Here is a 21,759-nt window from a genome sequence, read left to right as displayed (position 1 = left end):
TTGTCAAATCTTTTTTATATAAAATTTATGAATATAAATTAAAACAAGATATCGAACAAATTGTAATATTTGGTAAGTATTGAAATCTAATATTCTTTGCAGAACACACAAATTAAAAATGCAGTATTAGATAATGCAAACGAATAAAACCTCGAATCTACGTTTATGATAGATCGAAAATAGAGGGGTGAGAACAATTTTGCAGGTTTTACGTTACATCATTGTCACTCTGGAGCACCCCAATAGACAGCTATATATATAGGAGCAGTGTATGTATGAGAGCCGACCCCACGAAAATCTCCCGTTTACGTGTCCGTGTCGTCATACTCCCTGTTAGAGGGTGGTTTTCAAACGATGACAACGCCCGGGCCACAAGCAAGATTTATTCAATTAGAGCTATCGTGTACTTTTTCAATTTCTCCTGCGTACGCCGCGCATCTGCAAATATATTTAATATAATATTTATTATATTAATATTATAAAATATTTATTAGTTAAATTTCTCAAGAATTACAGTAATTCTTCCATAAAAATTATATTGACTGAAAATGAGAACAATTTACTATCATAAATATTTTCTTTCCATAAATAATTTCGAAAAAATTACAGTAAAATAAAACATTTTTAAATTTTTTACTTAATTTGCGTGCTTTTATATTTATTATTGTAATATAAGATTTTATATTTTTGATTAATGTCTTAAATTTTTAGATCTGGACAAGAAGATTTTGGCATAACTAGAGTTATAAGTTGAAGAATGGAATTTGGACGTAGAAATCTTCCAGAATGTTGTTTCAGAGAATTTTATCCGTGCGTGGCAGACGATGTCCAATATTAGTCGGCTAATTCTTTCACGCTATACAGACAGTGTGAAGATGACGTTTTCATGAAGACGAAGACGAAACGCTGCCTACGACGATTTCACGAGCTGACCGTGCAGACTCGTCAAGGCCGCGTCGCGGTTTTATCGGCTTATCAAGACGTAGTCGCGCTGAGCTGCTCATCCACGCTGTGGGAACTTAGGATTCATAGCGTCATACATCCAGGAGATATATTTATAGCACCTCCAGGAAGGATCTCGTCTTGGTGGATCCACGTGCGAGGCTGATTATAACGTAACTGAGAATACGAATTGCTGCATCGACACTTTGCTACCAACAGTGGTTGTTTTATGATAACGCAGAAAAAAAGGCTATTTTTAAATTAATAAGAAAGAGATAAGTACATATTAAAAGATATAAATTACAACATTATATAACATAAATTATTAACGAGGAAAGAGAAAAAATAAAATATAAGTAATATAATAAATATAATAAGATATGAAAATATTGCTCAAAAAATACTTTTGCGCAGTTTATTTTTTATCGAAGAAAACTATGAGTTGACGTATATACGATTCTGCAGGTTCGAATTATATTTTTGCTGTTTTTGCAAGATAAGTAAAATATCATTTTAAAATATCATTTTAAATAATATTTGTTCTGTTAAAATAATTAAATTATATTTTAGATTTAAATCATATTAACCATTCATGTTCACTTGATCTTGACAACAAAGACTGTATATTAAGCGAGCACTTGCGTAAAACTTTTTTATCAAATTTGCTGTAAATTTGCCCACATTGCTAATATTTTGCTTACTGTGTAATAACGCATAATTAACTTGAACTGATATCTACAGATTATTTAAGCAACATGTGGCAGAAATAAACACGAAGTCAAGTGTGTATTATGCGGTCATTTTGAATCATTTAAAGTGCACTAAGAGGTAATGTTTATTTAACCGTAAATCTTTCTAAGCGGTAAGCAAAACCACCAACCTATCAAAATACAACCATAATTCATCACCTCTCATCTCTTTGGGATGCCCACAAGAATATTATACAGGTAGACCGCCTGTTATTGTATGGCGTCCTAATAGATTTTACACGTTTATAACTCTGTAACAGAGAAGGTAGATAGGTACTGATTTTTCACGCTCAACAAGGTGTGAAATGGTTGCTGACAGAAATACGATAGTTATTTGCGAAAATCGTCATAAATCACAGCTGGATAGCAATATTATCGTATACATCTGAAAACTCTAAACTCTAAACTCTAAAACTATAAACTTTTAAATATGATAATTATAAAAAGTATAACGCATTCGAATATTTATTAGTATTTCAAATCGATCACGGTTGCATATAATTAATTCAATATTCGCTGAATTATTTTATGAAATGTTCGAAAATATATTCTGTCAATCTGATAGCGAGAATAGCGAGAATCATCTATCTTTTGGCCTGTGCAACATCTCACTCGACATTTCTGCCGCTAACGAGTTCGAAGGATGAAAAGCTGCGGCGGTGGCGACGGCGGCGGCGTCGGTCGATTCACTGCAACCGCGGTCGTTTATTAACTCAACCCCCGGCGGTGATATCACGCGCGACATAACTTACGCTTGGACAGGGTTGCAAACTATACTACACACAGATAACGGGGATAACCGTACGTAACGACGCTAAGGTTATGGTGTTACGCGCGGATGGTGGAGTGGCACTGGTGTCCAGTGACTCCCATGTCGGCTTGTTATCCGGACCGCCCCGTCGTTATCTGCAATTACCCCAAAACAGCCCCTAGTTTATAAATTATAGGTCACCCCCGTGCCCCTTCCTCCCACGCGCCGCTCCGGTACCCCATTCGCTTGTCCTGCCGTTCCCTGCCTCTCCGCAGGAAGCGTCCTCCCCCCCTGATCAGGCAGTACATCTGTCATCAAACGCAGCCAATTATGTTCAATTATCCCGGTCACCTCCGGTCGTGTTATCGTCGCGAGCGCGTTATCATCCGATGCGCGAAGAATAAATTTCCGGCCAATTAAGCCAAACTGTGCCGCGGTAATTGCTAATTAGGAGCGTGTCGACCAATTACAAGCCGCGCGATGGCAAAAGCGCGATTGTATCGCGAATATCAGCAACAAATAAATTCGCTTTACACAATTTTTTTGCAATATTTCTTCTTCTTTTTGTTTGTGAATAACATGTTATTGTATAATTATTGTTCTCTGTTGTAAAATTTAGTTTATATATTCTTTTTCGGTACATTTTGTCGAGCATTTCGCAAATTCGCTCGATTAAATATTAAATTGGCGGAATAATGGCGCATCGAAACAGCCGTAATCCGCGCTACGAGATGTAATCCTCGGCGACGGGAGCAGCGATTTTTCAAATCGCTCGCAGGCACCCGCAGGCGCGAGGACCGGGATGCTCTCGCAGGCGACAATGCGATCGTCCTGTCGCGCGCCATTGTTACGAGAGATTTCAATGGACATTGCGACAATGAGCCGTTGACGACGGTGCGTTGCGCAAAGGGAGCCGTGCGAGAGCTCCCCCCGGCTCGCATAAGCCTGCTTGACTGTACTTTTCACGCCCTTTCCATAGCCCGAGATTATTATGTCTCCGACCCTCCACCGTGAACACCAAATAGACATCTGCTTTCGAAAGGCGTAATACCCATGTATATAAAATGAAAGGCGATTACGTGATATACATTTTGCTTTTTCAATTTTAAGTATTATCTAGCTTCCGCTAGATTTTCAACAATCACATATGCATTTTTATAAATATTGTAAAAATATTCTAAATAAACGAGAGAATATTCCTTTCTGCATTGTGAATATTTTTTATATTATTTTATATTATTTTATATTATTTTATATTATTTTATAGTATCATAAAATGGATGTTTCATACATAAAATAACTTTTTTCTACATATCTAAAAATGCAATCGTATATAAAAGAATAAATATAATAAATTATTAGTGTTTAAAATAGATTTGTTGTTACTGGATTTTATTTTTAAAAATATGTTAAATGTAGCAATTGGAAAAATAATACTATATTTTTTTACCTACATTCTTGTCGAAAAATGTTACTTTTATATTGTTTGAGTGGAACTCTGCGAGAATCCAGCTTGGAAAATTTTGGTGTGAAGCGTTATAGATGCAATCATATACGATTGAGTGAACTTGTATAACAGCCTTTATTTTATCGATATGATACAATTTTTAGTAGATGTATGTCACTATGTATGTTACGTGAAATCGGAATTCATCTTTTTGTTCTCGCGATCCTCGCGATAATGCATTATAATAATTGTTACAAGACTTAACGCTGCGGCTATAGATCAAGCGATATGATTCATAATTTGACGCCATTCCTTCGTAAAAACGTCGCGATTCAGCAGTTTGCGTCGTTATCATCGTCTTCTATAGTTCAAAAAATATTTAAAAAAAGATAGGGGAAGAAAAAGAAACGACACTAATTATTGTTAAATCCAGAGCCATCGAATGTTTCATCCGTTAACTTGTTACACATCGCTACCAGACGAGCAAGCTGCAAAATCGCGCCGCTAACTTTCTTAACAACTACTATCCGTTAATACCTATGGTAAGATTGACTTTAGCACAAAAATACATTCTCATAATTACAGCTAGACCTTCCTCGTGTTAATATCACCGTACCGCGAGCATAAGTGATGTTCATTCGATCTTTCAAGCGTGCTTCCAACTCGGCTCAGATCAATTTTTTGAAACACAAAAGCAAATCCTAGACATTATAACAAATTGAATTGCACGATAAATTTTTTATGCGATAGGCAATATACTGACTTCGAAATAGATTCAGCTTAGAGTATATAACATCTCTTTTTTTTTTCAACCATAAAATTGTATCAATTGTTGCCTCAGAAAAGTACCAGTAAAGATTGTTCAAAATCGTCTACAGATTTTTCAATTCCTCTTAAGATCTTGTGAATTGTCACGATACTCGCACAACGCTGTCGGCCACATTTACGAATCGACGATTGACAAATCTTGGAAATACGATATACGATATCCGTAATATATATATTTACACACGAAGTAACTTTAATATGCGCTTGGAAGACAGAGGTTTATATATTATGTATATATCGATATACGTAAGTATTTCTCTTCATATATGACGTATGTATGCGAGCACGTAGATATGTATAATTCTTAATACATGCACGCGCGGACGCATACGTCTTACACTTAGGTATAATTCTCTAATAACTATATTATTTATCGCGCGCCATCGCCAGCGATTAGCTATTTCCGACGTATAAATAAATCGCCTTTTATCATCGCACAATTGTTTTATCCATCATATATATATCTTATATAATTAATTAAACTTCGCAATCATAACTGTGCAACACCGTAATCTGGACAAAATCTTATATGAAAAAAATTCACTAACTTTGAATTTTATACGCTAGAATAAATTATTCATAAATTCCTAACGAGCGCATATTCACGAGCTTTACAAATATATTCAAGAAACAAACAATCCAAAATAAAATGTAGAATATAAAAACATAAAAACTTCAGCAGGCAACAGCAATAGAAAAAGTAATCGCGTGTCGGCACTAATTTTCAAATAATTTCTATGTTTAGAAAATAAACGCTTCACACACTTGCGTGACAGAACGGCTACATCACTTCTACATTGTACATATTTAAAATGAGAATCATAAATCGAATAAATAAATTATCTTATCATGACACATGTATAATTGTCATTCTACATTGTTTATTACTGTAGTTCTTAAATTGACATATTCATATAAATATTTCGAAGAAGATTTGAGAAACAGGCTCTCGTGAGAGGTATACTTACATAATTTCCTATCTACATAAAACCGAGCAAACAATATTTGAGATCGGATTGTAAACTATATAAGCTGGGACACAATTCATTTTTATCTCATTGTCAGACACAAATGACGGAATTGATTTAATTTTATATTTACAGCTAAATATATATTCTAGACTCAAAGCGCGTCGCGAATCGAGAGCTTATAAAGCTACGTTACAAAGAGTAAAGCATTGTAGAATCGAATACAATCAAAGTAAAAAATTGAAAACGATCTATTAGTAAATTATAGACAACTGCTATGTACACGATAATTAAGGCGCCACATCAAAATGTATTAACACTTTTAATACACTCTCGTTAAATAACCTAAGTGCCCGTCTATCTAACATTGTTAGCTGCCAAGAAGGACCGTCTCACGTCTCACGAGGCATTGAAGTCTCGTTGCGATTTTTGATGTGAATCAATCAAAATTGTCACTATATATATATATATATATTTATATGTTGTGTAATCTTCACAAAGGATAAAGATATGTTATATCGCAAATTTACGCCGAGAGAAACAATTTAATTATCTCGATTAGTACACGATGCAAGTATTTCAAGGTATATTAAAATATATGTTTCTTATGTATCCTAGAAAATTATGCAAAATCGAAAGATCTCGTAATTAATGCGACTCTTTTGTGGCGGTGAAATATATGAGTGACGAGATTTTTAATTGTTTTTTTTTCTTTTTTCCAATGTTTGTGTAGATATAACGACGCGTAGACCAAGTTCTACGAGTCGAAGAGCCTATCGGTACAACCATCCGAGTTTGCGATTACGAATGTCGTTTTCTCATTGAATTCCGAACGAATACGTTGACATTCGATGTACACGATTGACAAACTTGTTGCGCAAATACTACCAACAAAATTCCATTACACCATGCACCGATACCTTTAAAGTACTTATGGTATGAACTGATGATATCTAGTTCTTTGTATTCATAATGATGCATTTTTATGCGCGATGACTGTTTCAATTATAAAATCGACAAACGTTAATGACTTTTACAAATATCAAGACTCTTCGAAATTTTGTAGACAACAATATAATTGACGAAAATGAGTTAAAAATCTTTTCAAAAGCAATGTGGGAATAGTTATTGTTTAACATTTGTGAATTATTAGCAATAAAAATTTGTTGAAAGATAAATAGAATCGAAATACTAATAATGAATATTAAAATCACATATCGAGAATATTGTTTTTATTTAAAGTGATTACGTCTCTTTGCTGTTGCATACATCGGCACAAGTCTGTACCGTTGCAAATCTTTTGAAATATTTATAAGTGTATATTTATAATAGAATTTCCGAATATATAATCAGATATGACTATCTAAAGGATTCTAATATGATATCTCGCATCACGGAACACGAAGTCTACTTTAAGTACCATCAGATATCAATTTATCATCGACCCTGCATCGACTCGTCAAGTGCCATCAGAGATAATTATGGATAATGACGTGATAATTACAAGTTTGATATGCTCGTCTGTACTAAAAAAAAAAAAAAAAAAATACTTAACGGAATAACAAACCTTCTCTTTTTCCAGAACTAGTGTGACGAAATGTTGACAAGAACTACAAGTCGTTCACTAAAGACGTCGATTTTGGCGATATATGCTGCTTTGGCATCGTCGTGACAATGGAATTCACATGGGATTCTTTATTCCATCGTGTCGTATTTGACCTTTTTCACTTTAAAATATCGGTAAGCGGCGTATCCAGTAATTGTTAAAAGAACAGCAGCAGCCAATGTGGAACCAACCGCTACCGGTGCGGTCTCGTCTCTGTTGGCTCGTGCGCTTAGGGAAGTGCATGAAAACTCAGCAGCAAACTCATTATTCTTGAATTTAAACGGCTGTAACTTCATATCCCTAAAAATTCCAACGTTCCTACGTTAGCAGGTTTTAAACGTTTTTCCCACACAATTAACTTTTTTGGGACAAAATGAATTGCCCCTAAAAGTCAAACCATGTGAACCCAAAAAAAAAACTTTTCTATAGACTAAAAAAAATGTACATGTAGTAGAAAAAAATATATTTTCCACAGTCTATGAAAGAATCAATAAGACAATTAATTTTGCTTAACATTCATTGTATATTATAGCTTTTAATCAAATGCCATATTTAGTGTCGTTTGATTTTTGAAAAAAGCATTCATGTGATAGAAAAATGACTTTATCATCGATTTGCAATTATAAGTAATTTGTCATGCCATTTGCAAATTTAGAAAATAATTTTTTTCAATAAGATTAATTCAGCAATATGATTAAGTACCTCAAAAGTACACTGGCGCGATTCTTGCCGTCGGTGAGCGGAATTTCCGTCTCCTCGGAACAGGCGTAGGATTTTCCAACCGGTGTGGGAAATAGCATAGGGCTATGCTTCTGGCCAGTACTTAAGCGAATAGTCTTGTCTGAAATATTAATAAAATGATTAGATTGATTTTTACGATACACTATCAAAGTTTAAAATAATTTTTAATAAATTGTTTAATGAAGAGAGGTCTCCCTTTATTCTCAATATATTTGATAGTTTAATTAGTAAAATGAAGAAATGACGTAATATTATAAAATTTCAATAGAATAGTTTCAGTAAAGTGGTAAAATGATATAAAATCAACAGCCGGTGGATGCTAATTGCACTTACTCGGCTGATCAATGTGCTCGAAGTGTTTGTCACTGGAATTATAGGTCAGCTCGATTTTCTCGACGTACCAGCGTTCGCCACCGGGTGTCTGGAAAATAAAGTTGTAATGTAATAATATGTCACCGGGTATCTAAAAAGTGAAGTTGTAGTCTAATAATGTGTCCTCAAGGAAGTTTTATGGGGTCGATCCTATTACCCACTTTACATAAGGTTGCTAAGAGATCAGGGACAAGACAAAGCAATATATTTTCCTAGGCACACATTTTTTGCAGTTGCATGTGTAAGTAACGTCTTATCACACTCGTTGTACGTGACTTTTTTTATCGTTGCGTTACTCCTGATGAGGAGAGAGTTTCAACTACTTCTACTTAAGTTATAATTGTGGAATATCGTGATAGCTCCTAGCACGCAATCAACGATATAAGGGTGAAAATCGAACGAGCTATATGTCCGTAAAAGGGTTATGTATTGATTTTTGCCCGTGCCAGGCACAATTCTGATGATTTATTCTCTCATTAATTTTAACCGATCCTCGACAATTTATTTCGAAACAGTGGGAGGCTGGGAAGAAATATTTAAAAGTCTTACTTTAGCAAAACTCCACGAGAGGACAAAGGCATTCCATTTTAACGACATTGTGACCGTATTTTCATTGTCACAGTTTCCGGTCACAGTTGCATCGTCAGGCACATAGATATCGACATTCTGAAGGTCAAAATTGATTTATAATTAATAAAATTTTTTAAGGCTTATATGATAAACTATCAATATCGAGAGAAAGGCAATAAGAGTCACTTATTTTAGAGAACTTATTTTATATACAATTCTTACTTCATCTTCGCCGAGTTTCGTGCGATACTTGACGCTGATTATGGCATCCACTTGTAAAAGAATGCACGCTTGACCGTTGCTTCTATCCAACCGATACAAAGGTTTTTCCGTAGAAAATGATCTATGAGTGGTCGACGTAGTTGAGGGCACAGATGTGGTGGTTTTGAGTTCAGAGTTAAGAGGTACGGGCTTAAAAAGAGAGCAATTACGTGATAAATAAAAGAACGATGCATCAATAATAATTATTTATAGATTAAAACAACAAAGTAATATATGTAGAGTTGATTATAAAAAGTTATTTAAAGACAAATTGCTTTTATCAAGAAATCTGTTCAAAAAAATTTTGGTTCATATATTGTAAAAGAATTGCTCGATGAAATTTTCATGTTTCAATAAGTTGGAAAATTCTGAAAATATAATTTCTAAAAGACTATCTCTTAGTAATGTAAACATAAGTTTTACAATAACAATTTTTTTTGTGTTAACATAAGGGCATGTAAGCCAATATTAGAATATGTGTATAAGAAGAGACGTATTCATTGTAGATAGTACTAGTAAAATTGTTTGCAGTAAACTGACGCAGTCTTTGTACAATAACATCAAATAATATCATTGAAATGTTAAGGAGTCCAATAAAACTAGCAATCGAATGTTATAAAAATTTTACATCAGAAAGATTCACAAATCCACTGCAAATATATTGAGTGTGAGTATACGCGAAAGCGTAAAAGCATGTGTAAATTCAGAAAACCGTGGGGCTGTGTAAGATTACAAATATTTGTAAATTGTAACATTTGTAATATTTGTGACTTTACACAGTAACATAGGACGGTTCGTCCACAAAGCATTAAACGGAAGTCTGCACAAACAAGTTGACAGCGTGTTTAAAGTTTTATCGGACGTCTAAGTGCACTTACAAATGTGTAACTTCTCAGTATCACGGTGTATAAAGTCTCAGGTCTCTAGCAAGCTATTTTTAATCCCTACGTTTTTTCAGAAAAAAATTTATTTGTCTGGTTCTCGACGTTCAATTTTGAACAATTTTCTAATCGATATATTCTACAGATTTTTTTATAGCATTCTTAGAAAGAGACGCTATCATTATCTAATTCCACGCCAGTCATTTGGATCGCTGCATTGTAAAATATCGCGTCGGTGAAATCTGCGCGCGATGGCCATAAGCACGCTGGTGGCATTTACAGCCGGAAGTTATATGACTATCACGGCGACGATGAAACGTAAATTGCATGACGGCGTATCGCTCAGCAAAATATTTTCAAGCAGCAACAGGCTACGTTTAGATAAACGGGTTAGAGGCCACGCTAGATCAAACGATTACGTGACGATATTCCGCTTCCGTTTTCACGCTTTGCAGCTGAAGCAAATCTAGCTAATTTATTTTGGGGTGGCATATGACAGCTTCGTTATCAAAGCTAAAAGAGAGAGGAAAATAGAGTAGCGCACTAATTATATTTAATTTATTCTAATTATGTGTAAAAGAAGAACGGAGTAAGAACTTAATTATTGGCATTAAAATACAAGAAATGATAAAATACGTCGAGCAAATAAGGTCAAGGTCTGGCCGAGGACTGTGTAAAAGTTTTGATAAGACCGCTTTACGTTTAGCAGAGCGCTCCTTTATGAATGCACGCATTATCATATATTATAGTGATGGCGGAAAACCGCCATTGTGTCTGCCCCGCGTTAAGGTCAGCCTTGAGAAAAGCATAGGACCTTGCTCTGTGACGGAGATTTTTCAAGTTTCCTGTAAAGGGGATGTATAATCACGCCGTCGTATAATCAAGTAATAACGCCCAAGACTATCTTCTTAGGACGTTAATTATCGGATTTAAACCTTGGGTTAAGTAAGCGTCTATAATAAACGGTAATACGATTATGTGCGGATTTAGTGATGCAGCTCGCGTATGTAGGAGTGGTCCCCGCCCACCGCTGTAAGGACACCGGTGTGTAGATGTATGTACACAGAGATGTATATGCACCTCCACCGAGGTGGTGCGCGTGTGAATGTATTAGCGCGAATCCATTTAAACAATTACTTCTGCGTACGAGAATATGATTCATTGTACTTTTAAAACTGCGTATTGATCACTGCAAAGAGCGAGGTATGTATTTGTTTAAATAGTATTAGAGTTACAAAAAGAGAGATGATAACGAGAAATCCTTTTAATTGGTTATTCAATATAAAATAAAATATTTTGTAAAAGTTATTTTTAAAATTGTGACTTGTGATATAAAAATGATCATATATAAAAAATCTGGAACGGGAAAATATAGTTTAAGGAAAGATTGAAAATGTAGAATAGAACGCGAAAGATATAGATTAATAAAGAATGCAAGTGTCAAATGTATAAGGATGTATACTTACCAAGGGCAATCTCGTCCTCGGAGTAGGCATTTCTACGTAGACTTTCGGCGTTCTGCGTGTGGTGTAACGTTGTTCGTCCACTTGCCGCGATATTGGCGATGGGACGGTAATACTAAATGCTATGCCCGAGACACACCCTGCCAAAAATTACTTTGGTAAAATACGATAATAAATATCTGCAATAAATTAACAAGTTAAGAAGGTGAGTTAAACATAGAAGGAAGATTTTAAATTTTAATTAAGTTTGCAAGGCGAGTTAATTAAAAAGATTGATAAAAATGCGATTAAAAACATCATTTGACTTTAAAGTTCATCCACACACAAACACACACACACACACACGATGTCGGTATATTTTTAATCTAACTTTCCCCTTGTTTAAGTAAATAAGACAGCATCGCTCCCTTGCACCTTTCTCACAAATTAGATTAGGAAATTAATAAGAAAATACAGTTTACATTAAACGCGCGTATAAACCACTGGAAAATACTCCTTGTAACTTACTAACGAAAAGAAATTGATAGAATTAAATTTCTGACCATGAAAGCGTTACGAACACACAATCTGTCTGAAAGCTTTGTATTATCCGGTGAATTTTAAAAAAATGGCATTTGTCAAGGCAATCATTTGTCCTTTTTTTCACACATTCACATATCTAATATACCAGTAACTATAGTTGCGTAATTACATCGTTCACAGAAGACATTAAACAAGGAAAAAGAATAATATCTCGAGAACATGGCTATTCAGTATAATTATGAATTCTTTACAACTAAGTAAAGCCGTACATATTAAAAGCAACGACTTTACGTTACCAGTTTTCTAAAATTCTTTGACAGACGTACAATACAGTTTCGATGAAACTTTTCTCAAATTTCCATTGTCATTCGGCTTTAACCTTTTAATGCGCTATGCGAATTAAAATGATTTTGTACATTTATTATTCAGAATACACCTGAGCAACCATGAAAAGGATTGCTTTACACACGATCGCCTTACGCAAAATTGCAAATCACAACCCTTTGACATCAAAGGATTAAACGGTGCCATTTGACAATCGACGCAACCATATCACGCATTGTCATTTTGCTTCTTTTGCATGGAAATATCGAAATCTTATTCCATTCCTAGCGGAAAAAAAAAGAACAATTCTACGAGAAACTCACACAATAGAAAAATCGCCTTGTAGTGTTCGCCTCGATGCGCCATAATGCTGCCGCTGTTGCTGGTCTTCTGGTGCACTTTCGATAGAGAAAACGGAAGAGCCGAGGTGATATGTTATTACGAAATGTACACAGAAATAAAATCGCACCCAATTCGTGCGCCGGGACGATTGCTCGGTGGCGACGTTCGCGAGGCTTGTGAGGAGAAGCGAGAGAAAGCTCGGGGGCGCGAATGGATCGATAGCGGGGCGGCTTTCAGCATGCGCTACTACGCGGTCGCCGTTCTGTACAACGTGGTGGAAAAAGCACGGCTGAATCCGTCGGTGCTGCTGCCGTTTCTCCGCCGGTGACGTCGTCGCCGTCGGCGTCGTTCAGAGATATACTGTTCATTCACATTACGGACACATAGAACGTACGTGCTTACAACTTTACCTTACAATGCCGCATGTATGTAGATGTAAAAATTACCAGAGCAAACTTAAAAGTTCCCGCAATTTATTTGGCCAAAAGTTTGAAAATTTTCAATTTATTATAATTTTTATATTCATTGATATATTCTGAAAAATTATTCTATGTGGAGAGAAATAAGACACATTTGATATATCTAGTAAGATATAAGATTTTCAGAAGAGATTTGAAAAAGCGCAAAAAAAATTTGACGAGCAAATAAATAACAATCTTTATATATTTATTAATATATTTATTTGTTAATATTATTACGTTTTCATTATTAATATTTTTATTTTCTATTTAGATTTTATTTGTTTAAAAGTCTACTAAAAATGAGAAAAACAAGGATGCAATTTCTAGTCCCGTACAATTTATTTTGCAATATATTTCAAAACTTTTCTGATCATAAGCACACAGCGTCGAAAAATATGCTTGCTCATATGCAAGCTCCGAAGTAATTTCCACTTTTTCATTCCCGCCGCAGCCGAGGACGTGATAAAACAGATGTATTGGTGCAATCGCATCTCGCTACATACGAATCCATAAGTATGCGGCGCTGTAAAGCATAGTATTTCGGTGACCTTATGTGGGCGACTCATTGTTTGAAAGTTCAAACCGTCCAGTCATCAAAATTTTTTCTTAAATTTGACAACCACGCAGTCTCAAGAATTTATCTTAAACTTTTCGTGATTACGGCTTACATAAATCGCACTCTGAGTTGTGAACTTAACTAATTATACTTACTAGCGCGCTTAAATGTCAGATAAATAGCATGACTGCGCGGCAAGTGTTTTCCCTCTTAGCATTATAGCGTGTGTGATGGCTATACTTTATTTGAATAAACTATTTGCAAATCGATATATCGAGCAAAATTTAAACGTAACATAACAAAATTAATAGATGAAATTTATAGCGCATTGATATGATTCGCATATTGTGTGTAATAGGAAATTAAATAATTTCAATATTATTTTTATTTGATAAACAATGCGTAAAATATTATATGAAAAATCATACTTTTAGATGCAACTGCTATCGATAGTTGAAAACTCAATTTCACGTAAAGTGAGATTCCGCGAAAAACCTTTAAGTCCGTCTGCTTTTTGATGAAATATGCAATTTGAAATTCATCTTTGGATTCTGCTGAAACAACCATTCCATCAATTCGATACCATAAAGCATAGAATCGTGGCATTTACGTGACTACTAAAAGCACTTTAACAAGTACATCGAATGGAGAGCATTACGGTCTTACCGAGGTACGTTTTAGTATCAACGCCCACGAATAAAGTACGCCTACGGAATTCAATCAGCTTGATTTATAATCGCAGTAAAATGATTGTTTACATTTCGATATGATATTGATGTATAATTAGGCTACATATGATTTTACGCAATATTACTATTATTTTAGTAAATGTCTTTAGTAAGCAAGTTGATATTCTATCCACAAATTGATGGATGATAACGATCTATTATCTAAAATAGCTAATTAATTGCTTCTTAACTTATGATAGTTTATTTTCTATTCATTAATTGTTGTAAAAATACATGATACGAAAGAAAATAATATATAAGCTTTTTATACAATTAATTATTACATTTTAATAATATAATTTAATTATTTTTCATAATTTATTTTTTTTTTTAATTTTTGTTATACACTTTAATATAATTTTTCACAATTAGTAATTAATTAATTAAGATAAATAAAAGGGGGATAAAACTATTCATACGAAAAAACATATACCTTCTATTATAAAAAAATTACAAACGTTTCTGCCTGTCACTCTAGGCCTTCTTCAGTGTAGAGTAATTTAGTTTTATTTAGCAATTAATTTTATTTTTGCATATTTATCTAAAAATATCGCATCTGAAAAACATCAGTAACATTTTTTGTTTTAATTACAAAAATTGTATTACCATCATGCGATTACTTTCACGGGCAAAATGTACTTTTTCGACGATCTTGCCAGATGACGTTCTTATGTAAAAAAAATGCAGTGTGAAATACATCGACACCGCGAGATGGCGATGGGTGTTTCACTGTCGGTGAAATGGTTAAATGTATATCATCATATTATTACACATCACACTACATATCACGTAAAATACGAACAAACAGCGGTATTTTTGCGATAATACGCGCGTTTATCGACAATCAGCTACAGGAAGGCAGTGAAATACCCAACAGGATTTTCTAATCAGTTGAAAACGTGATACCGGCGAATGACAAAAAACCCAAAAGCATTGTTCGCCGCAGAATATGCTTGCTCTGAAAGTAAGGGACAACAGTGCGATTAGTTCTGCCTGAGCCTGCTGCGAGAACTGCTTTTCGTTTCTAGGCGACAGTTGCTAATTGCTTCTTCAGACGTGCCCGTGTCCTTGATAGTTTCTTATCGAGAGGAAACTCGACTGCGTCAATCAAACCTGAAGGAAAAATGTCGTTCGAAGAGGAAAAACGTAAGAAATTATTTATCCGTGATTGATATAGCTATTAAATGGCGAACAAACAAAAAAACTGTTATATATATAATTATTATAATTAATATATTTTTATATTATTTCTGTGATTAGAGAAATTCTTGAACATGCCGTTAGAAGAGAAGAGAAGTTTCTACAAGACAGGTGTTACAACTCTTGATCAGGTTTTTACCTGGCCAGAATATTTGGACAAGAACAAGTCCAATATTGCCAAGACCCTTGAAAAAATTGAAAAAGTCGACAAAGACATAGCGGGAAAAGTGTCACTGTGGCAAGGAGACATAACATCACTTGAAATTGATGCGATTGTCAATGCTGCAAATTCGAGTCTTTTGGGAGGTGGTGGAGGTATAGAATAATTTTGTTGGAAAATTTTTAAATATAATATTAAACATAATATTAATACAAATGCATTTTTTTTAGTTGATGGGGCTATCCATAAAGCAGCAGGATCAAATTTACAAAAGGAATGCGCAACATTAGGAGGCTGTAAAGTTGGCGAAGCTAAAATTACAGGAGGTTACATGCTACCGGCTAAATGTTAGTAATTCACAAAAGTTTAACTTAATATACATCTACATTTGAATAAAAAAATTAATGTTTAAATAATTATAATGTTCCAGATGTTATTCATACAGTTGGTCCTCAAGGTGAGAAGCCGGATAAATTACAAAAATGTTATGAAAACAGTCTGGCTCTGGCCAAAGAAAATCAGCTGCGTACCATCGCATTTCCATGCATATCAACTGGAATTTATGGATATCCACAAGGACCAGCAGCCAAAGTAGCTTTATCAACAGTCAAGAAATTTCTTCTGGAAAATAAAGATGCTGTAAGATTATATACATATTCAATGAACAATATTCTGGAAATTACGCTTTGCACTCATAAAATTTTTAAATTTTTTTTAGGTGGATAGAGTTATCTTCTGCTTATTCTTAAACACTGACAAAGACATATACGAGGAGTTGTTGCAAAAATATTTTACTCTTGACTAAATATCTTTGCATGTGAATCTCTATCTCTATTTTTGCAAATTCCTTCACAATATCTAATATAATCTTATAAAACTGTATATGAATGAAGTATTCATAAAAGATATTAATATAATATTTTGTATCTTAAAATCATTTTTATTCCTTTTCCAATTTTATTTCTAGAACCAATAAGTTAATAATCCTATACCACAAAATAAGAAATTACCATTTTCATATATTATTTCGAAAATCTAAAAAGCTAATTTTGCACAATAAACTTTTTTTCCATTTTTCTCAAATAATTTCTTAGTTTTAAGTAATATCACGCGTTAACTTTAACACAAATCGACTTTAAAACAATTAATACACAACAATTACATATTCCGAAAAGTCACATATGTTATCATATTATATAAATTCTGCAATCAGTTTCAGATTCTAAAGCGCGATAAGTCCGAAACTTCGATTAATCGTAAATTAACAACAATAACAAATTTAAAAAACGCGCGACGCGGCATTTAACCGAATGAATGGCGCTCGGTGCGTGATCACGGCGCGTGCCCCCTACGAGATCGACGACGGCATGTCGCCATGTTGAAAAATCGAAGTACGGTGATGTCTGTATGTGGGGAAAGGTGGGGGACGGTCGGTCGTTAACGCGGTACATCTCGGACGGAAAATCTGTCACAAATGGGCGAATATCTCTGAGCATCGAGACCGGGCCCGAACGCGCCGTCGTACGAGTCGCGTGCTTTTCGCGTCCGTGTCGCGCGACACGGCACACAGCAGCAACACCATCGTATAGTTGTCGCCCGCGGCCGCCGTTGCCGCCGCCTCAAGCACACCCAAAGACCCTTAACAGTCGATCGCTCCTCGCCGATCCTGCTGTGGCGAGGGTGCGCGACTCTGCGACCGTAATCGCACGTCCAGTGAATAAAGTGAAGTACAAGTGTTCGCGCCGTGGGAAGGAGAGAGAAGGAGAGAAAAAGCAGAAGGCGTACAGTGTCGATAGTAGAGCCGTGTGGCGGTGGCGATCGTGTGTTCCGGTCGGTATACCGTGTATAGCTTCGAACGAGCGTCGCGAACGAGAGCCGAGTGTGTCCGAGCATCACGAGCGTGTTCGTGTCCATCCGTGGAGATCTCGTCGACGTAGCCCGCGCCTTGTTCCGAATCGGTCTCGTTGTCGTGTAACGCGAGGAAAGCTCAAAGGAACACACCGCACGATCACGGCACCGTAATGGGCGAATAGAATAGTGCATGCGTTCGCAACGTGAGCAGCATCATCTCTGCGTCCGAGTTCTTCGAACGGCGCGGAACGCGAAGGAGAGAAACGTGGAAAACGTGCGCGGAGCAATCACACGGCGAGGAGATACCACGCGGCGCCTCTCTAGGTAAACGAAGAAAGAGGGAGAGGATAATAGAGAGAGATAGCGAGAGAGCCGCCACTTGATCTCGGCGAGAAGAGGCGAGACAAGACGGACGTACAGACGGACGGAGGTCCCGTAATCCTGAATGGCCGCCGCGGCCGCTTTCTAGGTTACTGACGGACAGATCAGAAGCGCGCACGGGAGAAAGAAAGAAGCAGACATAAGAGAAAGAAATCGCAATCAGAAGTGGCAAAATCGCGGAAGAAAGACAGCGAAGACGAAACCCCGTGCGTGCGAGGGAGAGCTAAAAAGACAGTTTGTGAGAAAGAGAGGCGACAAGGACAGAACGACACCGAACCGACCGTGAGCGCCCGCGAGCGTTCTCGCGCGGGCGCGCGCACGCACCCGCACTCGCCGCGACTTCGCTACCTCCGCCGATGTGCGGCCACCGAGGAGGCGGCGCGCAAACACCGTGTCCCGGGCGTCTCTCTCGTGCTCGCCGGCGAAGCCCCGCCGCAGCCACCGCCGCCGTCGTTCGCAAATCGTTGCATCTGTCGACGGGAGTCTAAACCGTCGGTACTGCTACCTGGTGCTGCTGCCGTCTTTGCGAGAGCGAAGTGTATTCGCCGACATCACCGCCGCTACCTCACAACGTTGTTATCATCACCAACACCGACATCAGCATCATCGCTGTCGTCGTCTTCATCCTCGTATGTTCTCGTAGCCGCCAACGTCGTTGCTGAGGCTCAACTCGCATGTATGCATCTCGACGCGTAAGTTTGTTATCAGAATATTTATAAAAGAAAAGAGAGAGAGTAGGAGAGAGAGAGAGAGAGAGAGAGAGAAAGAAAGAAAGAAAGAAAGAGAGAGAGAGAGAGCGAGAGAGAAGCAGTGGCTTGCGTGTACCGTTTCTGTATGCATTTGTGTATGCGTGTGAGTGCATACGAGAGAGTTGCGTAGGTGAGTGCACGGTGTGGTAAGTGTCCAAAAAAATCGAGTGGGGAGGGCGGTTAGCCAGCCGAGTTCGCCGCGAGGAGTCACTCCGCTTTTCTTGCTGTCCTCTTTCTCCCTCGGTCTCTCTCCTCGTCTCTTCTCTTTTCTCTCTTATTCTCTCTCGCGGTTTGGCTCCGCGTTGGCTTCCTGCATTCGCTCTCTATTTCTGTCCTTCTCTATTCTTTCCGTCTCGCTCTCCTTCTGTACACGGAGCTCGTCCCCACGTATTTTAGCCGGGTGCTCGCTTTTCTAACCCTACATTTTCGTCTGTCACCAGTCGCCACCTCTTCGAGGAAGGAAGGTCCTCCCCCATGTTGGGAGCGGCTTTTCCGTCCTCGTCACAGTGTGTGTATTTCTCGTAGCGAGTGAAATCTTGCGTCGATTGTCAAATGATGTTTCCGTATTTATTCATTAATTAATTCTTCTTTGCGCGACTCATTCAACAAACATGGGAATCAATTTCTGAGAGCTGTAAAGTTAGGTATGGTACATGTGAGAGTTCTATAATGGAACGGTCGGAAGTCGCCCTGTTGCAAATGATAAAATATTAAAATAGAGGGTAATGAAAAATCACACAATTATTCTAGATGACATTTATCTTTCGCATTAGCGTTAAATCGTAGTTACCTTATTGTGAATACTACAGGTAAAATGCGCGTACATTTTTATCACTTGAAATGTATGAATCATTCACGCCGTATTTAATGCTAAATATGGATGGAAGCGCGGCCGAGATGGAAGCGTGCGGGCCATTATTTGTCGGAAAATTTTCAAGAGCGAATTCTCTGAATAGATCCACCAACTCAAACGTGTACACTGAATACTGATCGAGAGAATTTGTTCGCTTAACTTCAACCAGAGACGAGAATTATGCAGTTGCGTTTGGCGCAACTGGAGGCGCGACGTGTAGACAGGTGAAGGTTTCCTAGTCATCACTATAATCGGAGAAATGAAACTCTCGTTTCCGTCGCGTACGTGTCGATTCATTCGATCTCTGGAATACCGGCGCGATTATCGAGTGTTTCGTATCTTCACGCGCGACTCTATCATGGTGACACGTTGCCATACCATCCAGCGATTTCGTGAAACTTTTTCGTCAAATATTTTATCAGGTATTATCAAAAGCTCGATACGACGCGTTTGGCATAAATAATGATTCAGTTTTAAAAATATTGAACGTTTTTTATGATTTTGCTATAGTGTAGTTGCTCATTAAAGCGTGAAATTTCGAGCGAGACATTTGTTTGACGTACGTCATACTATTTTTACAATAACTGAAATATTCTCGTGAAGGAACTCAAAAGAATATCATTAAAATTTGTTGGAAAAATATTTTATAGACACTTTGCTAGATAATTTTTTTTTTTTTAACAAAGCTTTTTTTCTCGAATGTCAGTCTATCTGCTTATTTAACAGTATTCTTGCAAAGTAACTCAAAAGAATATTATTAAAATTTGTTGGCCACATTCTGTGGATACTTTGGTAGAGATTTGGTTTAACAAAGCTCTTTTTCTTGTATGTCAATCTATCTGTTTACTTAATCAACTGTTAGTGATGTGTTATCGTTATAATATTAAAATTTACAATTAAAACAAATCGCAAGTGCATAAAGTATGATTAAGTTTTTAAGTGTAACAAATAACTTGTTATAATGCATATTTCTGCCATAGTAGGGGTATCGAAGCGTCGTGGTGTGCATCGAAATGTGTCAACGATAAAAAATAAATAGCAGTTGCTTTCCATAATTACGATAGAAAGTAGAGGTTTAGACAGTTCGCTCGTGTGCTATTGTTTACGCATTGACGCTTCACGGTGGTTATCATATAATCGATACGTGGTGAAATAAATTTATAGAATTATGTTGAGTTAAGCTGCATTTTTTAAATATAAAATTTAATTAAGTAAGCTTAAGTATATAAAATTGCAATTAATAGAATTGTTTTGTCAAATCGCGCTGTACGAAAATCTATTATTTCAATTCTTATCTTCTATTCTAATTCTTTGAAATGTTACAATTTTTTATTTACATCGCTTTTTCTTTTTAACGTGTGACTCTTATCTATACTTACATCCATTTAGATCCGAGCTTTTCTCGCATTGTAATTTATGGTACACGTGGCTGTTTATCGTATATTAGAAACACGCCACTGCTAAAAGTTTCTATTGTGGCAACACGTTGCCGTATCATTAAACGGCTCGGAAATGCTTTCATGATCGTCCATTTCCTTGCAGTTGACGCGCAACAACGCGGCAACTCCTGTCGATCGAAACGGGTTTTTTTTTTTTTTTTTCTTCTTTTTTATTACTCCTCCGACTCTTTATCTATTCGCCCGTTTCCCTGTTCCCTCGGAAAGGTATGCTGACCTCTCTCTATCGGTTGTCATAGAAACATTTTACCTTGTAGTAACGACGCCTTATCGGATATTTGCTGATCGTAAAAGAATTCTAGGACGATCTATATTTATTATCCAAGTATCGATGATACTTAAGTATAGTACGCTAACGTATCGATATTACCTTCAATCCAGGCTCAGTTTTCAAAGCGATGTGATCTTCATAAAAAACTTGTTTACCCGTGATATTGTTGATACATCAATTAAGGATTTAATTTATACGTAAATTGTTGCTGAGCGCACTATTATTTGCATTATTCGGCAATAACCATAAAAAACGAAAGCAAAAAATTAATTAAAGAACAATAATTTGAAGATTCGCTTAAATCTACGCTTTTTATATCTTTATG

The 21,759-nt window shown here is 36.4% G+C and overlaps 2 protein-coding genes across 2 annotated transcripts; one reads left to right on the top strand and one right to left on the bottom strand.

Annotated features, from left to right (window-relative positions):
- Positions 1–4,005: 4,005 nt before the first annotated feature.
- LOC105675194 (lysosome-associated membrane glycoprotein 5) lies at positions 4,006–13,029 on the bottom strand. Its single transcript, XM_012372173.2, has 7 exons — positions 12,749–13,029; positions 11,583–11,719; positions 9,197–9,385; positions 8,954–9,070; positions 8,366–8,453; positions 7,994–8,132; positions 4,006–7,591 (listed from the first exon to the last, which is right to left on the bottom strand). Exons 1-7 carry the CDS (start codon positions 12,789–12,791, stop codon positions 7,381–7,383), a joined length of 924 nt encoding a protein of 307 aa, XP_012227596.1. The 5' UTR covers positions 12,792–13,029; the 3' UTR covers positions 4,006–7,380.
- Positions 13,030–15,230: 2,201 nt separating this feature from the next.
- LOC105675195 (macro domain-containing protein PG1779) lies at positions 15,231–16,791 on the top strand. Its single transcript, XM_012372174.2, has 6 exons — positions 15,231–15,476; positions 15,541–15,658; positions 15,773–16,027; positions 16,103–16,219; positions 16,303–16,511; positions 16,591–16,791. The coding sequence occupies exons 1-6, from the start codon at positions 15,462–15,464 to the stop codon at positions 16,675–16,677; spliced, it is 801 nt and encodes a 266-aa protein (XP_012227597.1). The 5' UTR covers positions 15,231–15,461; the 3' UTR covers positions 16,678–16,791.
- Positions 16,792–21,759: the final 4,968 nt, after the last annotated feature.

This window comes from Linepithema humile, chromosome 5 (assembly GCF_040581485.1).
Source record: "Linepithema humile isolate Giens D197 chromosome 5, Lhum_UNIL_v1.0, whole genome shotgun sequence".
NCBI lineage: Eukaryota > Metazoa > Arthropoda > Insecta > Hymenoptera > Formicidae > Linepithema > Linepithema humile.
This window is presented reverse-complemented; position numbering and strand designations above follow the sequence as displayed.